This window comes from Streptopelia decaocto (assembly GCF_964273445.1).
Source record: "Streptopelia decaocto genome assembly, chromosome: 10".
Classification (NCBI taxonomy): domain Eukaryota; kingdom Metazoa; phylum Chordata; class Aves; order Columbiformes; family Columbidae; genus Streptopelia; species Streptopelia decaocto.
The window spans coordinates 5,742,856-5,769,731 of NC_138665.1; the positions used below are offsets into that span (position 1 = coordinate 5,742,856).

Sequence of the window (26,876 nt, forward strand, 5' to 3'; positions counted from 1 at the left end):
TACCATGTAAATTTGGCAGTGTGTGCAGGTTCAGACTAAATATTGTCAGATATTATTGGCTCTGATCAGCGGAAATACATTCCTCCTGGCCACAGCCCTGCCACCCCAGCCCTGCTCGCTCCATTGAGCAGCCTGGGGGCTCAGAGGTGCTCTTGAACCTGACACCAGCACCCCGCAGCAAACACAGGGCCTGTTGCTCTGGCACAAGCTGGCGGCAATAGCCACTGTTCCTTACACGCTGCAAGAAGGTGTTGCAGCAGCACACGGGCGCGGGTTGACGGTGCACACAGTGCTGCGCAGGGCTGGAGGGAGCGGGGGGAAGAGCTCCGTGCTGAGCCACGGGGAGCCCTCTCGGAGCTCAGTGCCTGGTGTCGTGGTGCTGGCACAGGCACAGCTTCTGGTGTGGGTCAGTGAAGGGGAAGGGGAGGAAGGCACACGCTGCGCCACACCATGTCCTGCTCTGTGGACAAGGGTCACGCTGCAAAGAGACAAAACCAGGGATGGTGGGACAAACCATAACAGGGGAAGGAGGAGGCAGCCTTGTGACTGGTAAATGGTAAAAAGAAAACTACCGAGAGCGTACGACTATGTAAAAGCCCGCTGTGCTGTGCCGTGGGGCTGAGCTGGGCCCTGGAGATGGGCTGCGGTGGGGTCTGACTTGCAGGGCAGAGGCTGGAAGGTGCCAGGCATCCTCTGTGCTTCGGGCACGGGGCTGAGGAGCCCCATCCCCTGCTCCAGCAGAGTGGGCTGAGCAGTACACGAGCTGCCTGGGTCCCTGTGAGCTGAAAGCTGCCGCTGCCCTCTTGTCTGGCCAAGGCCTGGCACAGCTGGGGGCCCAGTGACTCCAGCGTGCTACATCCCTTTCCCCTGGGGAAGGGAGACGTGTAGCTCACTGCAGGCAAACGCCAGCAGAATGAGGAGATGATATTTGATTCTTGATGATAAAAGCCTCATGCTGAAAGGTGTGCCAAAACCCCTGCTTTGCCTATGCCATGGAGCAGAGCAAGTCCTGTGTATTGGCAGTGGCAAACCTGTGAATTTCTCAAAAACTCAGTGCATCGTACACTCAACATTGTGAAATAAGCAAAAACATTTTCTAGTAAAGGCACATATGGGTGAAAGTTTCAGAATGGAAATGAGGCATTGAGGGGAGACAGTGATGGCCCTAGATATGTCAAATGGGAGAAAAGGTGCAAATGATGGTACTTCAGCCCCAGCCATGCAGGTAGCTATGTCAGTTGCCGATGCCACTTTCCTTCGAGAGAGCGGAAGAAAAAAAAGGGAGCCTGGAGAGGCAAAGTGCAAGTGCACTGTGTGTGTGCATGCAGCCTGATGGTACAATGAAGCTGATACTAAGAGCAAGCACCCAGGGAAGAACTGGTCCTGTTCCTTCTCACCCTCCCACCCTGTTCCTGGTGATGACCAGCTGTGCCCAGGCCAGGCTGGGTGCCAGGGCACTGGGCTGGCACCGCTCCCATTTCCCAGTGTGCGATGAGGCGGTTTCTGCTCCCGTTGCTCTCCCAGATGGCTTCCTTGGTGGCACAGAGGAGCAGCCCTGGCTCAGGGCAGCAGGAGAGCTCACCGGGCAGCACCGCAAACTCCCCTTTGGCCAGGCTTCACCGGCACCCTGCCATGGCACCCACACTGATCTCAGGTAGGGTTGAGTGCTTAAGTGTCTTTGAAGTTCAAGTCTCCTTCTCCAGAGACATCCAAACCCGCCTGGACGCATTCCTGTGCTGTCTGCTCTGGGGAACCTGCTTTAGCAGGTGGGTTGGACTGGATGATCTCCAGAGCTGCCTTCCAACCCCAACCATTCTGTGATACGAGCCTGTGAGTGCTCACTCACCCCCGCCGCTGACTCAGGCTCTGCCCATTTAAAAGCTGCCGACCCTTGGCACTTCTCCCTCCCCTCGGCTCCAGGTCCAGCGGTGGGTCAGCAGCACGGACAGGGCATTTGCTCCGGTCCCTTCAGCTCATGGCAAGATACCACCAATGGTTTCAGAGCACATTAAGACTTGGGGCACTGAACGATGGTTAGCTTGCCCAAGCTTGCGGTATCACCAAAGAGCAGTTCCTCTGCCCCTCTCCACCCCCCATCTTCCTGCATGTTTCCTCCAGCTCCTGTGTTACGCTGTTTTTGGCTGTCGGGGGCTGGCTGCGGTGGGCGGTGAGCCTGGGGCAGGCAGCGAGGGCGGCCATGCGGGAGGTGGAGTGGGGAGGCCCGCCCTTCCCAAGGGCAGTGCAGATTTGGGCAGCTATCTGGCATTATTTCCCCCCAGCCCTGTTTTCGTGGCTGCCCAGCTATGATAGAGAGTGTTTTCTCACACAGCCTCAGCCCTGCTCTCCTCTCACATCATAAGCCGCACTGACCAGGCACCTCTCCAGTCTCACAGTGCCAGCCAGATGATAAGCCTGATCAAATTGCGTATCTGCAGGGAAATGGGTTATCAGGCAGTTTCTCAGCTAGTACAAAACCGCGAGCAGCAGGGCCACAGTGCTCGCACCACGCCAAAGCCAGCCTGCGCCTCCAAACAGAGGGTCCATGGGCTTTTCCACGGACTGCAGCTGCAGTTTTCTTTTTTCTCTTACCAGCTGCCCAGGTCGTGCTGAAACTACAGACCCCTTTAGCCACATGAAAACTAAAATGCTAAGGAAATGGGGGCAGGTACTGGCCCATGCTGCCCAAGCAGCCCTGAGCTGGCTCCAGCCTCAAAGCTGAGCTCCCAGCTTCCCGCAGCTGTGTGGGTTTCATCTAAACAGCATGTCCCCATCACCCTTCCCCTTGGTTTGCTCCCATGCAGGTGATTTCCATGCAATTTCCATCAGAAGGAGCCAGGTGTATTTAAGCTGCTGGGCTGGCGGCACTGGGGAGGAGTGAGAGATGGTTTTGGGAAGGGTTGATGGCCTTTTCTGCCTTAGCAGCCTGTGCTCTGAGAGGCAAAGAAGCAGGTCTCCTTTAGCTTATACCTCCTAAAGTATTTCACTTCTGTTGTTTAGGGGTGACAGCATGTTAAGGGATGTCATTTTCTGTTCTGATGCATCTGTGGGACGTGCATTAGCCCTGTGTGGGCTCTTTCTGGGACTATGTGTGTGAGATACCTGCTGGGCTGTATTCTGCTGTTAAAGTTTGCTAGTCAGGAAAGTGTTCTTTCAGTTAAATGCTTCTCTTTTGTCTCTGTTTCCTTTGGGGGGGTGGTGTTCTTTTTTTCCTGGCTTGCACAAAGTTAGGTTTGTCTGGGATATCTCAGTAACCTGTTGTCTCTAGCTACTTTCAACAGAGACCAGATCACTTTCAAACCTCAACAGGTCATGAGGGCAAGACCTAATTTTATTTGTGCAATACACTTTGTACTGCACCTCTGCTTCCTGTTTGTTCCTGATGTGACCCCTCTCTGAAGACTCCCCCTTTGCACAGGCCAGTATGTGCTTGTTCAGCCTTGCAAGAGCTCCCTCTATATTTTATTCTCTGGTCCCTGTAAATTATTTTTGAAGAACCTTTTGGTTGCAAAACAGATTAAGGTACCGTCAGGCTGAACAGACTTTCTTCTAGATAAATTTTTGGATTAATGTTGACAGACTGTGGAAAAACTTGCTGCACTGCAAGAAAGTCTCTTTTAAGTAGGTGTGGGGGGGCAGCTTTTTCTTGACAAATGATTGTTGCTCTTTTTTGTTGATCATTTTAATTGTCACCATGCCCATGGGAACTCAGTGTCAGCAGAAGCTGTAGTGCCTGTATTGATCCTAAACTGACAGTAAGAACTCTTACATCCTAATGAAAATATCCTGAACTCAGTTATTTTGCCTTAAGGCCAGAGGGTTGACTGTCTTAGTAAAATGACAGACAGATCCACTCTTTGCAAAATTAGCATGATTTTTAATCAAATGCAGGTTTGCATTGTTGTGACAGCTCATTTTGCAAAGAGCACTTGAATAAGATTCAGGCAGTGAGGCTATGGTGGTTGCTGTTCAGATGTTTCTTTAATGAACTTTTAATTCTCATAGAGGCAACTGAAGCAGCCAGTGACTGTACAGTTATAGCAGACGCCTGGGCAGTGTGTGAGCCCCTGCGCCTTTCCCAGAGCTTGCTGGTTTGGGTATGACTTTATCCAACTCAATGTTTATGGAGCTTAGTAAGGGGAAAGCTCCTATTGTCTTATTTCAGCTTTTCCCTGTGGAACAGAGCTTGCACTGGATTTCTTCTGACCCTCAGAGTAAGTGTGTTGGTGACAGCTGTGATCAACACAGAGGCGCTTATAATGTTGATGAACAAAAACAGCTGCTGGAAAAAAAAGGGAAAATATGTGATGTTGTTCCTGGAAAACTGCATATAGCTTTATAAAGTGATGCTGCAGCTTAGCCCTACGAGGACTTCATTTAAGCCTGTATGGGACCCATCTCTTCAGTCACAAGGGTTTAAAAGACATCAGTGCTTAGCAGGTTTGGTTTGGGTTGATGGTCACTTGAAGCAGTGCCTGTGTAAATAGATGTGTTTCTGTAAGGTTTGAAAGTTTAACTTTTTAGCACTACAACTCCCTTAAGGTTTGTTCTGAGCTTTCAGAAGTAACTGGCAGCTCATTAACAGCTTTTTAGTAGCACTGAAAAGCACTGGAGGGAAGCAGCACAGGCCATCTGGAGCCCTTGGCTTTGCTGGGCAAAAGACGTGTTTTGCCAGATATTAGCTCGTGCACTGCAACAGAGGGTGCAGTCCTGGGTGTTTTCATTTCACAAAGAAAAATGTGTTATAATCTCTTCTATAGATGAGATGTGAAGCATCGGGTCATTTTGATTACACCGTGCTGGCAGGCCGGGGGTGAGAGAAGGGGAGAAGTCTTCTGGCTCCTCTTGACCTGCAAATGGACAACTCTCTGCCTTTTTTCCTATCACAAACACAAGCTGATAGCAAGCACTTCATATCAAAGTCACAACCAGCTTATCAAAACACCTATAAAACTTTAAAGAAAATGAGCATGCGTGAGTTGATTTATATCTAAGGTGGCCAGCACTAACCGGGCGCTGTTTGTGCCGTTTGCAGGCATGGCGGAAGCGCTGGTTCGTGCTGCGCAGAGGCCGCATGAGCGGGAACCCCGATGTGCTGGAGTACTACAGGAACAACCACTCCAAAAAACCCATTCGGATCATCGACCTCAACGAGTGCGAAGTGCTGAAGCACTCAGGGCCCAACTTCATCAAGAAGGAATTTCAGAATAACTTTGTCTTCATCGTGAGAACCACCTACCGCACCTTCTACCTGGTAGCCAAAACTGAGGAGGAGATGCAGATCTGGGTGCACAACATCAGTCAGATCTGTAACTTCGGGCATCTAGAAGATGGCACAGGTAGGATCATGCTCACCTTGGGGGTTGGGAGGATGACCAGTGTCTGGGCTGTTCCGCAGCAGCACCCAGGCTGAGAAGAAACATGGACCTTGCTGCTGGGGCTGGGCGGGTGCTGTGGGACTTTGTTTTCTATAGCTCCACACAGCACTGAGGCGCTGCTAAACCCTGATTTGAAAGTTATCAGGGATCTCGCTGCTGGTGGGTAGAAATGATAGCTGGCTGCTTGGTCTCAATTTGATGAAGCCATTCCTGCTAGAATAAGCAGCGGGTCGTGTTTATGTGAAAAGCTGACTGAGTGTTATCTTCTGGGGCTGTTTATTTCATTACATGTCCCATATTCATTTAGTTTGGCTTAATGTAAGACACCTGTTCCAGGAAAGTGTCCTGCGAAACTTGTGCTTTCTCAGGCTTTTTCTGGATGTGGAATGTGCACAGACTTGTGTGTATATGCACATACATAAATCAGTGACAAAAATACTGAGCTGTCTTCATCTATTAATGAGAAGAAAAATAAAGAAAAGGCAGAGGATAGGTGAGTGTTAGAAGTGTGTGTCTAGACTTAAGAGACAGTGCTGCCAGTGAAGCATAAAATTAGCCTGTTTTGCTAGGACCTACCCCAGTATATACTCAGTAGGGTGAATTTCTTGGAAACCACCCAAGAATTAACCACTCTAAGATGGATGCAGCCAGTAATTAAAGTCAGGACCTGTATCATCATTAACCTGCCTTTCAAATGAGACAATCAGGCTCAGATAACAGCAATCTGTAGTTCCCTTGACATTTCCAAGGGGCAGATGCAGCAGCAATTTGAGAGCTTCATAGGAAGTGAGTCAGAAGGAAGTCCTTTGCTGTGATAAAAGGCAGTGCAAGAGCAGAAGAGGGTGCTGATGGAGGGACTGGATCCCAAGGGCAGTAATGTGTTTGGGGGTATCATAGTGTGGCCAGGCAGATTATTCTGCCGTGGTCCCTGTGCTGCTGCGCCCACACTGCTGCTGCTGTCTGCGACTGCCACATGCTGTTGCCTCTAACTTGAGAGGAGACAAAAGGCTACCGTGAGATGTTTCGTTTTAATCTACCCTAGTTCCTGGCCCGCTTTAATCTTCTCTTCGGTAGTTTATTCTGAGGGGAAATGGGAGTGGAAAGAGCACGGCAGAGCTTCTATTATAAATCTGATGTCTGCCCTTTCTCAGTCACTTTAGAAACCACCAGGAAAACGTGCTGACACAGTTTTATGTGCCAGTACAAACTGCCCATGAATGCAACTTGCAATCTGGAGCTGGTAGCTTTGAGGGATTGGAATCAATAGCCCTGTGAAGCATTGATGTAATCAGGGTTATTCAGTAACCCCTTTCCTACTGATCTGCCTTTGACACTGAGATGTTGCTCTTGCATTGCTATTTCTGGTGCAGTATTATTTTAGACACAATTTCCCCAGTTACTCTGAACTGAAGGTAAGTCTTTCCCTGCGAAACAGAAAACAGAAAAATACTGTTTTCTCTCAAATGTATATGCAGACTTCTGCTGGCACTGTGAGGATGTGCATAGGGAGAGGTGATCAGTGCCAGAGAAGCTGAAGCAGCAGCTGTCCCCAGGATAGATGCATTTATAGTGGGACATGTCTGTTGTGCTGGTACAGCGCAGCATTGCTTGTAAGACTTACACATGGGTGATACTCAGAGTATTCCACAGTGCTATTTCTCTCCCACCAGAGATTGCCAGTGTAGAAGCTGACCGATGAGGAGTGACAACCCTTGGTGTGGCAGTTGGGAAAGCTGACATCCCAGCTGTCCGCTCCATTCAAGGCTGATATTATCCCCCAGGAAGTTCGGCAGTGCAGAGCATTTGCCTTGGTTCAGTATAAAGTCTGGCACCTGAATTTACAGCCCTCATCACACACCACATAAGCTGAGCTTCCAGCCATGCACTTGTTGTATCTCTAGTGGCGAACAGCTCGTAAGATCTTCTATTTATCCTGCGGTTCATGCCGATGAGGTCAGGTCTGGGGTGTATTCAGGTCAGGCTGTAGGGCACAATCAGATCCTCTGTTTTAAAACTGCACGGTTCCACACGTTGCACATCACATTTCAAAGAGTTCCTAATTGCTTCAGCTTTTTGGAAGCACCTAAATCCCCTAAGAGCCTGTAGTTCTAAACAAATTACCTTTACAAATTAACATAAGAAGAGCAAAAGTCTATTAAATGCCATATACTTTTTTTAACTTCAGTGCTACTGTGATAAAAAAAATAGTCTCTGAAATGAATCATCAAAAGAAAGACACACCAATTGCAGGAAACTTTAATAAGCTGTTCTGTGTATTATAATGATTATCAAAGCCAATATTATATGGTAAAATCAATCATTCTTAATCCTTGCATCTCTGAAAACTTGCTGTGACTTTGAGGCCAAAACCACATCTGCTGCTTTCTCTGATTAGTGCACAGAAAGTGCAGCCACAGGTTTGTGCAGTGGCTCGGCTGTAAACACGGTCCTCTTGTTCCCGGTCAGTCCCTTCCAGTAGCACAGAAGCTGGACAAACAGCCAGGCCCTGCTCACCAGCAGCCTCTGGTCTGACAAGTAAGCAGCCAGACACCGACCAAGGCTGGCGAGAGTGCAGCTGGCCCTGTGAGGACAGCTTTTTGGTCAACAAGAGCGGGGCTGGCACTGCAGGCAGATGTCAGGAAGCACCTGGGAAGGCGGCTGTCGGGAAGGACTGTCCAGCAGCAGCCCCTGCGCTGGGCACTCGGCTGCCACCAGAAGCAGCTGCTGGCTGAGCAGGACAGGGGAGCTGGCACCTTTGCTGGAGGAGAGAGGAGGAGGCTTCCCTCCCTGTTTTCATGCTATTTCTGTGTAGAATCTTCCTTCTCTGGTGAAGGCTCCCAGTGGAGCAGTCAGTCCCCAGCCCCACAGGACCTGTGTCCACACAGAGGATCAACATGAGTCTTGAGCTGAGTGGCTGTGCAGGGGATGAAATCAAGTGAGGTGGCCGTGGGACATCACGTGCACGCTTTTTTCTATATGCAAGCTGAAACCCCAGTTGACACAATGCAATATAGCAGCTTTTCATTGGAGAAGCTGCTGTGAAAGTTGTTTAGCCATTTTCATTAGAAAGCCTTACTTCTAAAGGTTGTGCATTGTAGTTGTGCATTGAATGTTCCTCCAGGCCATGCCTTGGCAGGTAGCTCCTCAGCACAAGAGGGACCTTTCTTCTTGGGTTCACTCTTCCTTCTTCCACAGGCTCCAGGTATTGTTCCACATCCCATGTAAACACCTTGTTCCTTTTGGATGCAGCCCTTGTCTGAAGGTCCCTGCTGATCTCCATCACTCCCCTGTTGCTTTCCTCTCTTCTAGAGCACTCAGGGCCACAGTGGAGCCTGATGTCCCTGCCGAGACCCCCTCACTGCTGCCCTCCCTGCACAGTGCATAGACCAGGCCATTGGCAGGGCCACCCTAAGTGACAGGTTACCCTTGGGTCCCTCTTGGCTGCTGACAGTTGGATTAGAGCATTTCTGCTCCTCCACCTTCCCCTCACCTCTGTTTGCTCTCTTGTTCTCACCCATCCTTGCCCACTGCTGGGACTGACTCCCTTTCTGCCTGTTTCTCTGATGGGGTTTTTTGCCTCCTTATATGTCTCTTCTATTATTTATTATTATTATTATTGTTGTTGTTGTTGTTGTTGTTGTTATTTTGCCTGTGTGCACAGACTCTGCTGTGCCACGGGGATGGTTTGATTCCCCAGGACCTTGCTGCAGCATTGCTGCGCAGCATCTCTCCCGGCCAGGGCACCCTGCGGGGAGCAAAGCGAGCTGGGAGCCCCACATTGAGGGGCTGTCTGGAGGGACTGAGCTCTCCTTGCAGAGAGACACTCTTTCTCCTGAGTGTCTTCACTTTCTTCCCCCACTCTGCTCCCACACACAGTGGGGCAGGCAGGGTCCTCTTGCACAGGAGCTGAGGTGGTTCCTCCAGCCCGTGCTGAGGACGGGCACTGGGGCTGCTCCCTGCACACTCCTTCCCAGCAGGAGGAAGCCCCTTCTCAGCTGCAGGGACTCAAGGCTGCTCTTGAATGTCAGGCTGTGGCCAGGAGGTGTGGGTGGCATTTCTATCTCCTTGGCATGGCCATGGAGCCTGGTGGGGGGTTGCTGCGAGCAGAACACCCTCTATTTCACTGTGTCCTGCCACTGCTGTTGTACTGTAACAATTTTGGGGGAGCTGGCTGGGGTCTGTAGCAGGAGGGAGAACGCCTCTGTTTCTCCTAGCAATGGCCCCACATTGATGGGGAAAATCACCATAGAGGACGATGATGGTCCACATCTTCCATGGTGACTTTCTCTGTCCATGCAAGGCAGAGATTTTTTGCACTGGTACCCACCAAAGCAGTTATTTTGGCAGCCGGAGACTCCTGCTGTCTCTCTGGCAAAGGGGAGGGCAGGCACCAAAACTGTTCTCTGTCTTCTCACTGTTGAAAGTGGCCATGCATAATTTATTCTACCCAGATGCTGTTGTGGTACAACTTTAATGCATGCTGATTTGGTTACCAGAAGAGCTGGCAGGGACCAGGACGGTATGTTAGGAGCTGGCTGCAGCTCCCTGAGCCCCTAAGGTTAGAAAAGGGCAGGCCTGTGCTGTCCCCATCCCTCCCTCCTGCTTGCAATGTTTGCCATGTGGTCTGCAGCTCACAGCCCTTCCTGATGGGATAATCTGTGGCTAAACCCTGTGAGTACCAGATGGAGTTCAAGCCTGTTCATTCCCTGTGTTAATAATCCAGAACGTCATTAATTTTTCTCTCTTATGCATTGTGGCAGTTTTTAGTTGTTTGGCTGTGTCTTTTTTTTGTTTTTTTTTTTTTTAAATGTGGTCAGATGGTGATGTGAACATGCTTTTCTGAGATCCCTATGGAGTTTGCTTGGTGCATATTTGATCATCCTCAGCTTGCAAGACAGCTCTCAGAGTCCAAGATTTGAAAGCAGAATTACTGTCTGAGCCAGCACAATGAACATGAGAAAAGTTATTTTTCAGATGGAAAGGCTGCAGCCCTCAGCTCTGCTTTGCAAATGTGAAACCCCATAAAAGCCATTCTTTCCAGATGCTCACTGCTGAAATCCCACTGCTATAAGCACCTGCTCAAAATTAAGCAAATGCTTTGCTTAAGCTTGAATTTAAGCATGTGCTTATGTGCTTTGCTGACTTGGGGTCCATCACTGCACCAGACCTGCAAAGCTAAGGGGAGGAAGCAGCAGTGACTCAGTACTGGTAGATGGGAAGGAAAGGGGCAGCTCCCTCCCCAGTTTGAAGGGATGAGGTGTGGGGTAGCACAGGGGGAAAAGATCAGATGTTTTACTCTTCTTCTGAGATGAGGATGATGGGCTGAAGCTTGCCGTGGCTGGTGTGGAAGTCTGGGTCACCAAAGGGTTTTGTTTGTGTGCAGTCATGTTGATGTCTAACCACCCAAGTCTTGGCAGCTCTCTCCATCCCTCCTGACCTGCTTGCACATACACCTGGCACCTCCCAGGCCTGAGAAGTGACTGCAATAACCCAGTGCAGTGTCAAGGCTTCTGGCTGTGTGGAGCTGAGCACAAGGTAGAACCTGACGGAGGATCTCAGGATATCACCACGCAGGATGCACCCACAGCATGCACATAGATGGTCAGGGGCAAGTTCCCAGTATTTCCAGCAAATTCTGGATTTCAGTGTTAGGGAAATATGCCTTCTTGCTATGCTTTGAAAGCATGTTTATGCTTGGTTTGCTTTTATCAGCAGTAGCTGGTTTCTTGTGTTTGTTTTTGCTGCCGGGTTTTGAATTCTGAGGAAGAGTTTTGCAGTTTTGCAGACTCTGGTGGTGTCTGTGCTTCAGCCAGAGAAACACACATCCACTGCCTAGCCCCATGCATGTCGGGGGCAGCCAGTGAGCACTGCCTGGTCCTTGTGTAGCTCTGGTGATGGAACCACCATGCAGCAACCTGAAACTTCATTAGAAAAATCATATTTTCTAATTGAGGGCTCATGATTCCGGTGCTGCTGGCTGAACTTGCTCCCAGGAGCAGATGCATTTGCAGAGCTGCTCTGCAAAGACACCCCAGGGCCTTCCCATTCCCACTCCACAGCTGCCCCCAGTGGGAAGTCTCACTTGCACTGAGGACTTGAGTTTTGAGTCAAAATGCCCCAAAAGCGAGGCCAGAGGCCACACTTAGCCCTAACTCTGTGAGCTCAGCCACCACCCCTTTGTTTACAAATATATAAAGGTTTAGTGTCAGGAGGATGGAGCCAGGCTCTTCTTGGTGAAAACCAATGGTGGGACAAAGAGTAATGGGTTCAAACTGGAACATAAGAGGTTCCACTTAAATTTGAGAAGAAACTTCTCAGTGAGGGTGGCAGAGCCTGGCCCAGGCTGCCCAGGGAGGTTGTGGAGTCTCCTTCTGTGCAGACATTCCAACCCGCCTGGACACCTTCCTGTGTAACCTCATCTGGGTGTTCCTGCTCCATGGGGGGATTGCACTGGATGAGCTTTCCAGGTCCCTTCCAATCCCTGACATTCTGTGCTTCTGTCCCACCTGCAGGGACAGAGCTGGGAAAGCAGCAGCACCAGACTTGTCCCTGCTGCCTGGTGATGCTTGGGCCAGATGGGTATGAGTCCCTCGGCTGCGTGCTGCCAGTGACGAGCAGCCTTGTTGCTCGGAGGTGAAGCCAGAGCTGAGCAGGTGGCTGGCTCTGTGCAGCCCAGACCTGCTCCTCTCCCCTCGCTGTGCCAGAGCGGGGCACTGGGGTGTTATGCCCGGGGAAGGTGTCACTGAGCACAGGCTCCCCTGTGCCATGTGGCCTCCAGAGAAGCAGGGTCCCTTTCCTCAGCAGAGCCAACGAGCCTCCTGCTGGGCAGCAGCAGCTGCAGCACCGCTCTCGTGGCTTTGATCTCCAGCCTAGAGAGGCCTAAGGAGTTTGCAGACAAGTTCAGAGGTGCAACAAATCTGGCTGCTCCATGAGTGGCCAAGCTCAGTTTTGTCCACTGAGATATAGAAAGTGGGAAGAAATCAATCCCTTGTCACCATGAGTTTGAAGTGTTGGAGATTAAGTATTTGTGTTAGAGAAGTCCTAAAAAATACTTGATAAAACAGGGCACTCTGTGTCAGGTCTTTGCTCAGCAGGGGCTGTCTCCATTGCTGTCTGCAGGAGGGATGTTGTAGCCATGCAGGAGTGGAGGCCCCCAGAGCAAGGGGTCTGCCCCCTCAGTTTGGCAGCTGACTTACCCAGCCTGGGCAGGAGGAGCAGCTGCAAAATTAGGCTCCTCTTTCCCTAGAATCAGTTTTTTGCCTTGGCCCACTGCTGCCTTGGTGTCAAACATCCCTGGTAAAAAAGCAAGGTGGTGATCGCCAGGAGAGGCTGTGGGCCAGGGCGAGTCAGACCTGTCTCTCAGCCAGGGCTCTTCTCTTTGCAGGTTCCGTGGAGAGCTTGTCTCACACAACCTCATCCCCGCAGCCCTCGCCGGCCGCCTCCACCCACACCTCCCGCATCGCCGATCCCTCCTTCTCGGTTGACCACGCTGCTGCTGACGCCTTCACCGCAGAGGAGACCCACAGCGAGTCGGAGTCAGTCTTCCTCCCTGACTACCTCTTCCTCTCCAACTGCGAGTCGGGCAAGCTCAGCCACAACAGGTAGGTCTGGGGTCTGCCAGGTGCATCAGGCTGCCTGCCCAGTGATACCCTGGGAAACTGGGGCAAACTGGTCCTCGAGCCCTGCTGCTCAGAGTAGGCTTCTGAGCACAACAGGGGACCATTAGCCTAACCCAATTTACGGGGGGCTTTTCATAGCACAGATTAGCAGTTGAGTGTCATATGTTGGTCCTGGCCCTTTCCAGGGTGAATGGCTGGGCACGTCATGTATGGCCTCTCTCAAGATGCCCTTTCTGCCTGCTGCTGCCCAAGGTGCTCCCAGAGTGCCCTGTCCCCCAGCACAGCTCAGGGTGGACTTTCCACAGCCATAGGGAAGGGACAGATTTTGTCCCAAACAATGGGCTTATTGTTTTGGTTGGGTTTTTTGCTGTGCACTTGCTCACTTTCAACCAGGAGAAAAGGAAAGTGTAGGTCCTGACCTCTGTCTCTGTGCAGGTGTGACAGCTGGTCAAATTCAGACAGATCTCTGGAGCAAACCTCATCGGATGATGTTTTCGTGGACTCCTTGCAGTCTCAGCCCTCCTTGTACCTTGTACAGCCATCCAGTGCTGGCACTGTGCACCAGGATGGGGCCCCACTGGCAAATCACAGCGCTGTGTCCAGAAGCATAGACATTAACGGGCCGTCTAGTGACCTTTCCTCCTCTTCTCCACTGCTGGGGACACCGCTGACACCAACCTTTCAGATTGACAAGAGCCAAAATGCGCTGCCCTACGGTGTGACCCAGCTGGATGTCCTGTCCAACACGCCCCCACCGCGGCCGCCCAAGCCAACCCACTTCTCGGACAGGAGAGGAGATGAGGTGGGCAGCGGGGCCCTCCAGAATGGGCATGCAGGGCTGTGCCGCGCTCAGGTCACTCTGGTGCCCAGGAGAATCTCCTTGTCCAGCTTAGACAACGTGAGGAACTGGAAAGGTGAGTGCATTTCCAAGAGCCAGCGATGCAGGACCAGTGCGAGGGATGGAGCTGTCCCTGAGCACGGAGTGGGTGCCCAACTCCAGTTGTACCTCCCTATCCAACCCGCTGGGAAATCGTACACCACCCAAAGCAACCTAAAATGCTTGTTTCAAATTAGTTGGTGAGCAGGATTCAGACATGTCCCTCACATTCAGCTCCTGCTCTGTGAAAACCCATCAGTGTGCACACACAGGCAGCAATTCTGTGATCTCTTCAGGGTGCCTCAATGGCATGTTAGTTTTCCATACCCTCTCCCTCTCCAAAAGAGAAAGCAGCATAAAAACAAAAATGAAAAGCCAGCCGCTGCATCAGGCAAAGCCAAACTCTCTAGGTCAAAATGTGGGCTCGCCCATGGGAAATGCCTTTGTAGCTGTGCTGCTTCCCAACACCCAGTCCTTTCCATAACAGCAGAGTGTCATTTTGCAGCTTAGAGTAAAGAACAGGAAGCCACGGAGACACTGGGGCTGGGATGTAATCCTGGTTGAACCAAGGACTCTGTGTGTCCTTGAGCAAATCCTGCTCTGTCCTTGCACTTCGGTCAGGGTAGGCTGGAAACCCGCTGCAGAGAGAGGCTCTGCTGCAAAGCAAGTTCTGCTCTGAGCTGAGGTGTCTTTTCCACTTGTTCTTGAAACACCGTAATTGCAAACAAAAATAACTGACAAAACTCCAGAACATCAAGGTGTCAAAAAACAGGAATATGCAGTATGGCACAGGTTTGTTTTGTGGTGCCACAGAACAGAGGGAGGCAGCTGGAATACCTGGCTGGAAATCATCACGTATTATATTTTGCAGTGATGTGTCATTTTCGATGAGGAAAAAAGTGTAGGTTTTTAAGAACAAGCATCCTTTAGACTCCTGTAGTATGAATGACCAACTGATGTTTTGGGCCACCAGATCTTCCTCTTAAAGCTAAAGTAAGGAGACCTCTGTCCAGCCTGTTCATCAGTGTGCAAACAATTATTGGAAGGTTTCTAGAGAAGCACCCATCAGTGGAATTGGTATTTTTAATTATCAGTTATTTGGTTGCTCTCTGAAAGGTGCTGCTCTTGCTTCTGCACATGTGCTGCTCTAATGCTGTCAGCGTGCTCGAGACAGTTAATGTTCCTTCATCCCAATTTATGCCAAAATGTTTTTAAGAGGATTAAGTGGCCAAATGTCATGTTCTGCTACCATGCTGCAAGGTTATCTCTGCCTGACAGGGGGCAGCAATGAATTAATAAGTGCTGCTATTTTTTTCTTACCTTAAGTGCAGCTGAAACTATTTGAAAGGTTAAACTCTGAATTAAAATGTGTTTAACAAGAAAAGCTGGAAAAAAGGGAGAAAGAAGCTGTTCCTGACCAGCTCCCAGAATGAGCCCACTTGAGTTATTTGCTTTATTTTTTGCCCTTGGCAGCATGTAAAAGCTGCGCAGATGTAATTAACCCAGTGCACAGACAGTGTGTGCTGCTTGCAGTGCCGTGAAGGGAAGGAGCTGCGCACGTGTAAGGCACCTGCGTCCTGGCATCTACTGGAGTGTTGTGCATTAATGCCTTTTTGCCAAAATAATGAATAAATGTAGCTGTCCCAGGACAGTGAATGTGTATATCTGAATATATATCCGCACTAACATTATTGCTCTGTTCTTGTTTAGCATTTTTGCCTTTTATGCTGATACTGCCACAAAGAGCTCCAGTTGCAGTGGAGTATTGGTGTCTCCACTGAAAGCAGGGGCTGGATTAGCATGGTTGCAGGGTGTTAAAGCATTCCCACAGAAAAGCCATTTTCTGCACAGAAAGTAATTTTCCAGAGAAGGATGGTAGTCGTAAGCAGCTTCAGCTGCTGGTCTTCTATGCACTGAATGCCAGATTTCAATTTTTTTCTACCTTTTGCTTCAAAAATAAAATAGACCATGACAAATGCCAGCCTGCACAAGGGGACACTGTGACTAGTGAGCTGTTCCCTGGCTCTTTTTTCCCCATCAGCTTGAGCCACTTGCACCACATCAGCATTTCTGGGTGACAAAGAGGAATATTTCTCTCCTACCATTAAGTTTCCCCTGTACCCTCTGTACAGTAACATGTGCTTCCCTGGCACCTTACACGTGAGGTTCCCACATAATTTTCCAAACATTAATGGATTAATATTCCCTATAGTCCCATTTCATATAATTTCTCCAACTTGACAGATGGGAAAACAGAGTGGGACTACAGCAGGAACTTGGTTTCGTCATACTTAAAATAGATGTAATTGCTCTTGAAATGCTACTGATTTGATTCTGGTCTTAAGTGTCATTGGATTTCCTCATTGAGGATAAATACTAGGAGTTATGGAATCTTTATAAAGCTCTAATTATTTTAGGACCATATGCTTTACTCCAGAATTATCTCTGTATCGTTGGGCTGCCTTATCACATTTTTAATCACTTTTTTTTTCCTTGCAGCAGACATGGAAGGCAGTTCCTTAAGAAGTCGGGATAAGAGGCTCAGCTTAAATTTGGTAAGTACTCTGCTTGCACAAATTTAAAACACTGACACATGACAAACTTCAGAACGCGAATCATTTCACTTCCTGGTATTCAATCATTCCTCTCCTGTGTTCAGCAGAAGAATGAAAATAAAATGGAATAAGCACTTGGTTTTGGGCAACTTCTGTGCTGCTTCTTCACAGCCACAAAAAGACTTTGAGAGAGGAGGGAGTGGGAGGCCACAATGCTGAGCACCCTGTTTTTAAAGCAGGTGAAACCAGGTCTGTTGTGAAAAAGGATACCAGTAGAATTAAACTGTTGACCAGCAGCACCTGAGAAAACTCCTTATCTCTTGAAAAAAGGGTCTAAAGAAGCCTATCCTTTCATCATCCTGAGGGGTATCTTCTCTTTAGGACACAGGAAAGTCTCTGCTCTCAAAGCACTTGTGATTCAGGGCTCTGCCAGTCCAAAGCTTCCTGGCTCAGCCTTTGACAGACATGGTTATATGTGGCACCATCACACGTCACGCAGCCGGCCTTCTGCCTGCTGCTGAACACTCTGTTCTGTGTGGGAGATCCTTTGCTGCTTATATGTAAGTTCAGGTGGTGGGCAACTTATATGATTTCTAGTGTTTATTCTCAGCTATCAGAAGTCACATGTATGTCTGTGTATCTGCTCTCTCATCTTCCACGTTGGCAAAAATCTAGTTCATAAGATGCCCTCCGTTCAGACATTTTTTTGTATGAAGGAGCCTCCTTTGTTGTATAGGTCAGAATTACTGCTGGGAGAGTTAAGTGCAGTCTCACTGAATTTGGAGCAGTTAACCTACTTAAGTCACCAATAAGTTTGTTCCTCGTTTCCAGCAGTGACGCGCGAAGCTCAGAAGAGGACTTTGCCAAAGCTGCAGCCTGCATCTGAACTTATAGATTTGTCTCGTGTCTTTCCAGGTTGCACCTCTTGGAAAGGGTCACGCCAGGACCCTCCTGGCCTGAGGCCAGGCACAGATCTGTTGCTAGCTCACCCACCTCCTGGCTTGCAGGGGGTTAGCTATTCATTTATTGACCCGTTTATCTTTTCCTCCGTTGCTCCTGAAGCCCTGTCGATTCTCCCCGCTCTACTCAACTGCTTCGGACAGCATGGAGGACAGCTACGTGCCCATGCGCCCCAGCACCTCTCCGTCTGCGCCCAGCTCCGACTGTTCCTCTGACGGCTACATCCCCATGAGCCCCGGCTCAGCCACCTTTACGTTCCCTGTTGTCAGCACTGAAAAACTCACCAGCCCATTACCTGAGCTTCCCTCAGACCTGGAGCCCCCTCCGGTGAACCGAGACCTCAAGCCTCGTCGGAAACGTAAGCCCAGGCCTAAAATGCATTTGGCGGCCAGGGGGTCTTGATAGTGGGACATGGGTGACCTCCTTTGATAGTGTCATTGCACACTTTAAAGTGCTTCCCACTCTAGCAAAGGGGTTGAATTGCTGTACAAGTGGCATATAAGCCTGTAGCATGGGATGCATCTGCAGGGTCTTTTGTGAGCAGAGGAAGAGTGTCCATGCCTACTTTTGCAATCAGAGATTGGTTGGCTGCGTGTGGTGCGTGGGTTCAGACCCACTGGCTGCGAATCTCCAAATACATGTAGCCTTGGACAGCAGACTAATTCCTGCAGCTCTGAAGTATGCGTGCTGCTGTCTCACCAGCTCCCTGACCTTCCAGGAACAGGACATCCAAACACTCAAATACTCAAACTTGATGTGTGGGCTGTTGGGCAGGCACAGCTGTCTTGGTTTAATTAGGAATTTCCTGTGGATGCTTTTACTGATGGTAAATTTCCACTACTGCTTTTCATGGCACCTCCAAAATCTGGGTTGCGCTTCCAGAGGATATACTGGGGACAAAATTCAGCTTTACAGTGGAGAAATTGCCTAAGCCTAGCCTACATTAAAGCTCTTTGGGCTGCAGAGCCACAGGGCTGCTCAGAAATTGGTTCAGGAAATGCTACTCTGAAGTGGGTAAAGAAATTTAGACCATTGCCAGGAAGCAAAGCAAGCTCAGGTCCTTTCTTAAAGGGTTTTGAGAATGAGGTGGAAAAGGTACACGGACTGGAAAGAGGGAATGATCTTGATCTCCACATGTAGGACCTTTTTGTTTAGAAGAGAGCTCAAAACCTGACTTGACCTGTAGGCTGAAGTGGGCTCTCCTCTTGAAGGCAGCATACACAGAGCAGATTTGAGGCAAGCACACAGATCCTGGGGAGCATTTGCTCTCCTTATGCCCATTGTATTTGTTCTGTTATTTTAGGATAAGTTAAGGACTTTGCTTTCCAGCAGTGACTGAAGTGGTCATTTGTTACTGATTTCTGTTTTGGTTTTATCATCATGTTCTGTGAAATACTCTGTTAATTTATTGCTGTTAATATAAAACTGCATTTTTTTTAAACAGTCTGTACTTTTCATTACCTCTGCTATCGGAAATGTAGTTCCTTTTGTGTCTACTTGCAGCACGGCCACCTCCTCTGGACTTAAGGAACCTCTCCACCATCCGGGAGCATGCCGCCGTGACCAGGATGTGGACTGTGCCTTAGTAAGTCAACAAGAAACCTGCTGTTCCAATCTTCTAAGCATTGACATTGTGGAATGGAGTTAAAAATAACTTATCACATCCCACAAGAAACAGTTTCCTGGCAAAGCCCACAAACAAAAATTCCCCAGGGCTCCTTCCAGCACCCCCAGGCTTTTGTTGTCTCTAAAAATCAGGGCTCCCTTTTCACAACAGGCAACTCCAGTGCGCTCAGCATCATGCAGTGATGCTCAGTCTGTTTTGAAGGTTCCTTTTGAAAAGTCTGAATTTGGTCTGCGCTCTGGTGTGGCTTCTGCGATGGCTAAAAGCTTTGCGTGCCTGAATTTCTTTTTTCAAAGTGATAGAGCCATTTTTGTTTCTGAAAATTAATATTGCAAAGGAGAACCAGGGAAGATAAAGATCTGCCTGACTTGTAGCCTGGGTGTAGAGTTCTGCACTGCCACGCAGCAATTCAGACTTGATCTCTTGGTGTGACCTTTTGTCACAGGAAATTGTGGGGTAAAACACGCTTTTGGTCCCAAATTCCAGGTGGTGTGAACAGATGATACTTTTGGGCTCCAGGGGCAGTGAAAGGCTCGTCTTCAAGGAACTCATGAGCTGGGGAGGACTGCAGCCTGCTGGCTGGGGGATCTCAGCGCTCAGAGGGGGAGCCTGGCAGGAGAGTCAGCTGTGCTGAAGGTTGCTTGCAAAAGCCAGGAATTCCCACCAACCTTCTTTGCATACCCGGGACACTCCAAAAAAATGTATTTTTTCACTAGCATGAGTGCCAGACGGGGCGTTTCCACTCCCCCGCCTCAGCTACTCATGTGGAGGGCAAGAGCGAGATGAGATGGGCAGTTTGAGTTGCAGACCTCTCTGAGCCTTACAGTCCAAAGGCGGCGCAGCCCTGCAGCGCTGCCTGCCTACCCCGCAGCCCTGCCAGGGCCCTGGGGTCGCTAGTGCTGACACACTGCGGAGGCCTGGGGGGTAGCAAGCTTGGAGGGAGTTTGCATGGTTTACATTAACAAAACTAAAAAGGAAGTATGCTCAGAACTAATAAAGCAAAAGGAGTTATACTGTTCATGCTGCACGAAGCGGCCACCTGATTTCCTAATAACTAACCCCATTGTGCTGGCTTGCAATAATTTATTCCCGAAATACCTCTGACAGATATGACAGATATTTCCTTGTACAAGGGCTGAGTTGCAGGCATCCCCATAGCACAAATGGCATGTGTTTACACTGTGTTCAAAGCCAAACAAGTTCCTCTGCGTGCACCTCCAGCAGCTGATTAATTCACATTCATCTCCAATATGTGGATACCCGCACAACTAAGTGACTGCCCCATCAGCACATATCACCTGATGAATGATATCTGTCTCTGTGCCCCTTGTTGAAGAATTGCTCCAATGGTTTATGCTTTCTGTCATACCAGAGATGGCAAACTTTGACAAATCCCAGAAAAAAATGAATAAAAACCACTCATAGCAATATAGCACATGCTTTCTAGAACTAAGGAGTGGTTTTGAATATCCTCTCCGTGAAAGCTGCAGCGCTAGTGTGAGTTTATTCACCATATGGACTGTGTCAGGCTTTGGCTTCATTTCAGAGCATCTGTAAGATGCTTCCTTAACCTCTCCTGTGTTTTTCTTCATAGCAATCGAATGAGCTTTATCTCACCAGAAAGAGACGGTATTAATTCAGCAAGAATATTTGCCAATTCAGTTTCCGGAGAAGAGGAAGAAAGTTACATTCATATGGTAATCTTCATTTTCACACAGCCATCCTTTGCTTTATTCTGCTCTGTCACATTGATGGAGAATGCAGAAGTTTGTTTTCGAAGAAAAAATGTTGAGGAGGTTTGTCCTTTGCCTTCTGTTTTTTAAAAAACATGATGAAATGGTTTTAAAGCAAAGACACTGGGACCAATTTACGGAGAGATAAGGGAAGCCCTTCTTCTGTTCTGCAGAACTCAGCTGTTCGCCCACGAATGTTGCTGAGCAGTTCCAAGAGATCACAGGGATCAGCCATATTTACATGAGAACTCTTTAAGGCAAAGGAAAATGAAATCTTTTCACCTTTTAAAAGTGTGCCTTGCAAAATCTCGCAGGAAATGACAGAAAGCCGTTAGTGCACTTCCTAAAGAAACACACCAAATATTGTGCAGAAACAGAACTCCCATTAAAGTCTCATTGCTTCTGCTTTGGCTGGTGGCACTAACCCCACTTCCCATCCTATGAAAGCAGAACATCTGGCTTTGTGGCTTCTTTTTCTTCATTCACTCTGTACCTATATCTTGCAAAAGATAAGAATCTCAGTTTCCTTTAAATTTTAGGTGGGAATGGATCTCAAATCCCTTTATCTGAGCCAGTGTCTACAGATTTGGCTCCATAGCAAAAGCCCGACGGCAGTGGCTGTAGAAACATGTTGCAAAACTGACCACAATCTCCATAGCCATAGTTTCAAATTTTAACCCACACCTCTGCTAGATCAAAGTCTGCTCAGGAGGGCAGTTCCAGTTGTAACTACTCCCCATTTGATTTTTCTTGTCAAATGAAACCTTCCATACAGTTGTGTGCTGACCTTCCTCAATCATGTTCTGCCAGACAAGTCTCCCACTTCACAGTTGTAGCCCCGTTCCCTTTTGGGATCGTGTTTTAAGAGCATTAAAAGTTTCTCTTCTTTCCCAACAGGAACACAGACAGGCAACATCTCCATACAGTGGTGCTTTTCCATGGACAAGGAAATCTAACCTTGATTACTTAGCATTGGATTTTAATTCTGCTTCCCCATCCCCTGTACAGAAGGTATGAGTCATTTGAAAGACCCCACAGCCTCCTTTCTTTTTGTCTGCTGGGAGGAAAACAAGATGGAGACACAGACTCTGCTAGGTGCCCTAAGTATCATGATGAAGCCAGTCATGTTTCCAGCTGACTGCATTTGTGGCAGATCCAAGATTAATATAATAAAAGCACTATTAGGGTGACGACAAGGTGTCCTCAGAGTGACTCATAGGGGTGCCATTAACAGGAGCTCGGCAGAGGGCACGAGATGGGGCTGGGATGTGCAGCCGTGAGGGCTCGTGGGCAAGCCTGTAGCGCTTGCAGGATCTCTGCATGCTCTTTCATTTTCATCCAGCCTCCACAAACCCCTTCCTGCTAGTTTTTCCCCCAAATCTCTTTGCAGTAACAAGTTTGCAGCCCATGATAAATTCATGGGGTGAAACTGTACCATCTCTTGTAACGTGGAAAAATGTGCATCTTTATTCTTGCATCACCAAAAGCATTTTGGTTTCCTGAACAATGCTGGGTAAATACATTCTTTGTCCAAAGAGCTTATAACCTGCTGAGGCAGCGGGTAGGTACCATTGCAAAGCAACAAACTGTTGTTAGTTTGGGCCATTTTATGTCCTGTGTATCATTTTCCCTGTTGGCTAATACTCCTGGATGCAAAAGACTCAAGACTCCTAAGCTCTCTTAAATTTAAACCTTCGCTTTAGTTAAAATGCAGTTCGGTTATCCCTGCAGCAGGATCAGTCGGATGAGAACAATTCTCTGCATGGAAATAGCCAGAACAGCACGTTTCCCTTGCTCACCGTGCTGGGCTGAGTGACAGGGTGACAGATGGATAATTATAGCTCATGCAGGCTGTAAAGCAATGCATTTGTCAGCTGATGTCACTGTGAGCTTCAAGGTGAAGGGAAGCAATCAAGGAACGGGGGAGAGGGAAAACAGAAAATCAAGCCAAGTTTCACTAGCATCCCTTGTCAACCCTAAAATTGTTTACATTGTTTTTTTCCTCTTTCTCTCACAGAAGCCTTTTCTCTCAGAAGAGCAGAGAGTGGACTATGTCCAGGTAGATGAACAGAAGACTCAAGCTTTACAGAACACTAAGCAGGAATGGACAGATGAGAGACAATCGAAAGTCTAAAGTAAGAAGATTTGGGATCTGGAGGATTATTTTTTTTGCACTGGAACCACAATGTTAAAGAAGCAGCTATCACAGTAGACTTCAAAGGCAGAGAGAGCTGTAAGACATTTAAGGTCTGTAGAGGAATGGTGTTTTTAATGGAAACCTTTGATTTCAGCTGGAAATAGTATGTGGAGTGAGTGGTTCACTGATGATTGAAGTAATGCATTACCCCTTTTACTGCCCTTTCCAGTAAGCTACAAGGTACCATTTTCTGGCATGATTCTGCAACAAGTCATACACTTAATGTTAACAAATCCACTACATGTTGCATTAATCTAGTTAGTCCTGCCTTTTCCCTCTGTTGCATAATTCCTAGTTGCTAAAGCTATTTTCTGATATTCCTACAAATACTACAGATGCTCAGAGCGCATTTATGGCAGCGGGCGTCTGGCAGGTATTGGTGACTAATCAACTAAGGGCTAAAATACTGAAACAATAAAAGAACTTTTTTAATATATAGTGCTTAAGCAAAGCGAATTTTGGAAAATATTTTTCCCCCGGGTTTAAAAGGCCTGACTCTGAGCTGATGCTGTCGGAAACTCCAACCAGGACTCCGCACTGATGGGACTGGAACGCAGGGTCCTTTGACCCTCTGGACGACAGTCATCATATTAAGCTGTTTCTCCCCATTGTGGCTCATGCTTGTCGCCTTTCTGTCTGACTCCTACTGATGTTTTCTCCCCGGTTTTGAGGAGTGTCTTCAGCACAGCACAGCTGCTCCTCTAGCAGGAGGCTGCAGGCACACAGATCTTGGCTGGCCAAAAAATAGAAATGGAATCTGTGAGCCTGTTTCTGCAAGTCTTGGGAGAACTGGCAAAGGATCAAGAATGTTTTCATCTGAACTGCAGAAGAAATGCCATTGGAATTTCTGGTAGCAGTCGTCAAACCGATTGTTTCACTAGACCCAGCCCCAAAAGAAAGAGAATTAGGAAGTGCAGCTTGCTCTGAGAGAGGCCAGCAGGCCTGCCAAAGTAAAACAATGTGCTTACGTGGCGTGAGGACCTCTGGGTTCAGGAAGCTTATCTACCTTGGGACTTGCTGCAGGCACTATCTCAGGATCACATATGTGTATAGTTTATAACATTTAACTTTAAAAGCTTGGCTGCAATCTTTATTTTAAGGTGGCACACAGCCACTGGAGCCGTGGAAGTATGCAGTACTGCCGGGTGACCCACACTGGATTTGGTCTTGCAGGCTTTGCTCAGGCAGTTAAGTCCCACTCAGCCATAGGAGGTCTGGCCCTGCCAGCACAGACAGACAGCCAGGACCCTTACAAAAATTTCCTCTTTGAAAGCACCGAGTCTCTGGCCTCCCTTCACGTGCCTGTTGCTATCGCATTGTATTACTGTAATCTGACATCATGAAAATGCTGATTTACCAAACAGAGGTTGTAGAAATGTCATTGCAGAAACTACTGACATTTCAAGGCTTCTACTTGCTGTGCCCCATGTACCCATTCTGCTTCAGCCATATGGGCGCTCTGGGAGGCTGAGCAGCACCATGACTGGCTGGGAGAGGCAGCGTAGCTGAACAGAAACACCGTTTTTCTCCTACCTCAAGAGAGCTGAAGTGCTTGCAAGTTTCGCTGCTTCTTTAGAGTGAATACAAAGCTGGGGATCTGTGGTGACCGGGCTCTGGATAGCTACCCTGTGAGAACAACGAGCTTCACCACTGCCTTTATTGACTCTGGAGCAAACCAGGCACCCAGGCCTGCAGCCAAAAAGTGTCCTGGACTGGAGCTGCTTGGAAAAACGGGGTTCATACTGCAGATAGCTGACCTGCTGTGTCGTCCTGCTCTGCTCCTCCATCCTCTGCCCAAAGCTCTAAAATGAAAATTAATGTTCATAAAAGCTTTTAAAAGAATTAGGACTTTTTCGTATAAATCTTGTCTGTCCGGTGTGAAACTGAGTTTGATAAAACCCAGCTGTTTTGTCCTAAAATCGATTTAGGAGAGCTCTGAGCAACTGTGCCCCGGGTGTGGTGTTGCTGGAGGGGAAGTGGGTTTGGGGAACAGAGCTGTTGCAGGGAAGGGCCACCGTTATAGACGCATTTGCATTTCTGCTCGAAAGAATTGCCTTTCTTTCAAGGTGTGCAAATGTTACGTCACTGAAAGCTTTTAGTGTATGCTGCAGTACTGAAGGAGTTAAAAGACCAGCGAAGACGTGGATTGCAGTAGGGGGCAAAACATCCACAAAGGGCAGGTAAAATTATGCTTTGCTACTGCAGATCCCAAATTGCAGAGTGACAGCCTTGGGATGTGGATTGCAGTAGCATACAAATCAGCTCATGTTTGACTGGAGTGTTTATTTTCATGCTGTCAGAAAATCTTCTGAAGTGGAAAAACACCAGGTTATTGAAGACAACTGACTTGCTCGTTATTCTAGTTTATTGTGAAGATATTTAAACTTTGACAAACCTGGCTAATGGATCATTCAGAAGTTTAAATAAGAAAGAGTTCATTTTTTTTTTCCCCTAAAAGGACATAAATGTATAGTTCAAAGGGGACTGCCCTTAGATCAGAATTGCCTCCTTCAGCTTTTACATGTCCCCTATTGGTCCCCACTGCTCTCTTGATCAAGTGCTGCTCACTGGTTTCTAGCTTTCAGTTTTTAACTAAAAGCTAAGTTTGGGGCTTTATTCAGCTTTTTAATTTGAGTTGGGTTTTTACTTGCTGTTCCAGGGTCTGTTCTGCATTCTTAAGTTTTAAAAGCTGAGCAGTCCTCCCCCAAGGCTTTTATTTTTTTGTTTTAGTCAAATTCCACAATGTTCCACAGAGTGTAAAGAGGAGGAGGATGGTGGGAGAATGGCGAAGGCCCAGTCTGCTGTGGCCACCAGTCATTAAGGTTCTTGGTGTGAAAGGAGCCACAGCAGCCCCAGCTGCAGCACATGACCGATGTGCCTATGGGAGACCCTTTTTACAGAGCAAAAAGGAGTCTGTTTAATCAAATCTGTTCTTAAATACTGATCCCTTTACCAAGAAGCATAGAAAACCTGTGAAAGCACCTGAAAAACGACCCAGCTTTTGATAGCGTCATGTCTGAAAATGTAGCCCAAGCAAGAGCCCTTTGTTGGTGCTGGCTCCAGGGTCAGCCAGGCACACTCCTGGGTGGCTTCTTCTTTTTGCTGTGGGTCTGTTATGTTGTTATTTGTATGTATTTCTTTAGAAGTTGTCATGAGAGCTGATGCAGAGGGAGGCTCTGCACCTGAATGAGTGTGGGGTGGCCAGTGGTCACTTAGGAAGCTTTTGTCTCCCAGGGGAGCTGGTGTTTCCCAGCTTAGGACTTGTCATGCCTTCTCCAGCACCACCGGGGTTTCTCCTTTGAAATGCAGAGGAGTGCTAAACGAGCAGAATAGGTTTTGCTTAATTGGAAATGTCACTCTGTGGAGCTGCCAGATGAAGCTTGGTTGCAGGATGGTGTGGAAAACACACATGCTGAGTAGTTTCAGTCCGTGGTTATTGGGGTGATCAGCAGGGTTCCCCCACTGCTGGCACAGCTGGTGAGGGAGCTGGGGTGTCAGCACCTGCGTACGTGAGGGAGGAGATCAGAGGTGCCAGGGATCTCTTTTACTGACATTATCTGTGGCCACTTAAGACAAAATAGTAGCCTGTGTCAAACACCTGCTTGAAATCATCCTAAAAACCATAAAGAAATCAATCTGATCTGAACATCTTTCCTGGAGCGAGCAGGATTTCAGTACTTACCGGGACTTACATGCATTCCCGAAGTCTTTACTCCATTCAGGTTCAATATGGCCTTATTCTGCAGTTTTTCAGTTGTCACACATTGGAGTGAGGTGCAGCAGGATCCAAGACTCGTTTGGGTTTTGAACTAAGCTGTATTTTCCATTTATAATTCCTTTGTTGCAGGAGGCAGCATTAAATTCCTTACTGGCAGACAGGAGCACTTTACCTGAGAAATGTCAACAGCTGTGTAACTGGAGCCAGGTGTTTCCAGC

General features: G+C 48.2%; 1 protein-coding gene across 4 annotated transcripts in view; it reads left to right on the forward strand.

Annotated features, from left to right (window-relative positions):
• GAB3 (GRB2 associated binding protein 3) overlaps window positions 1-24,923 on the forward strand; it is a 66,878-nt gene extending 41,955 nt beyond the window's left edge. For 2 of the 4 annotated variants that reach the window (XM_082061989.1, XM_082061987.1), the window contains 9 exons: window positions 5,033-5,336; window positions 12,760-12,976; window positions 13,430-13,908; window positions 16,371-16,426; window positions 17,489-17,744; window positions 18,890-18,971; window positions 20,605-20,707; window positions 21,641-21,754; window positions 22,761-24,923. In XM_082061989.1, the coding sequence (XP_081918115.1) occupies window positions 5,033-5,336; window positions 12,760-12,976; window positions 13,430-13,908; window positions 16,371-16,426; window positions 17,489-17,744; window positions 18,890-18,971; window positions 20,605-20,707; window positions 21,641-21,754; window positions 22,761-22,877 (1,728 nt within the window). In that variant the 3' untranslated portion in view covers window positions 22,878-24,923. Of the gene's footprint in view, window positions 1-5,032; window positions 5,337-12,759; window positions 12,977-13,429; window positions 13,909-16,370; window positions 16,427-17,488; window positions 17,745-18,889; window positions 18,972-20,604; window positions 20,708-21,640; window positions 21,755-22,760 lie in introns of those variants that run through there. The other 2 variants (XM_082061988.1, XM_082061990.1) reach the window with 2 other exon arrangements.
• The last annotated feature ends 1,953 nt before the right edge of the window (window positions 24,924-26,876 follow it).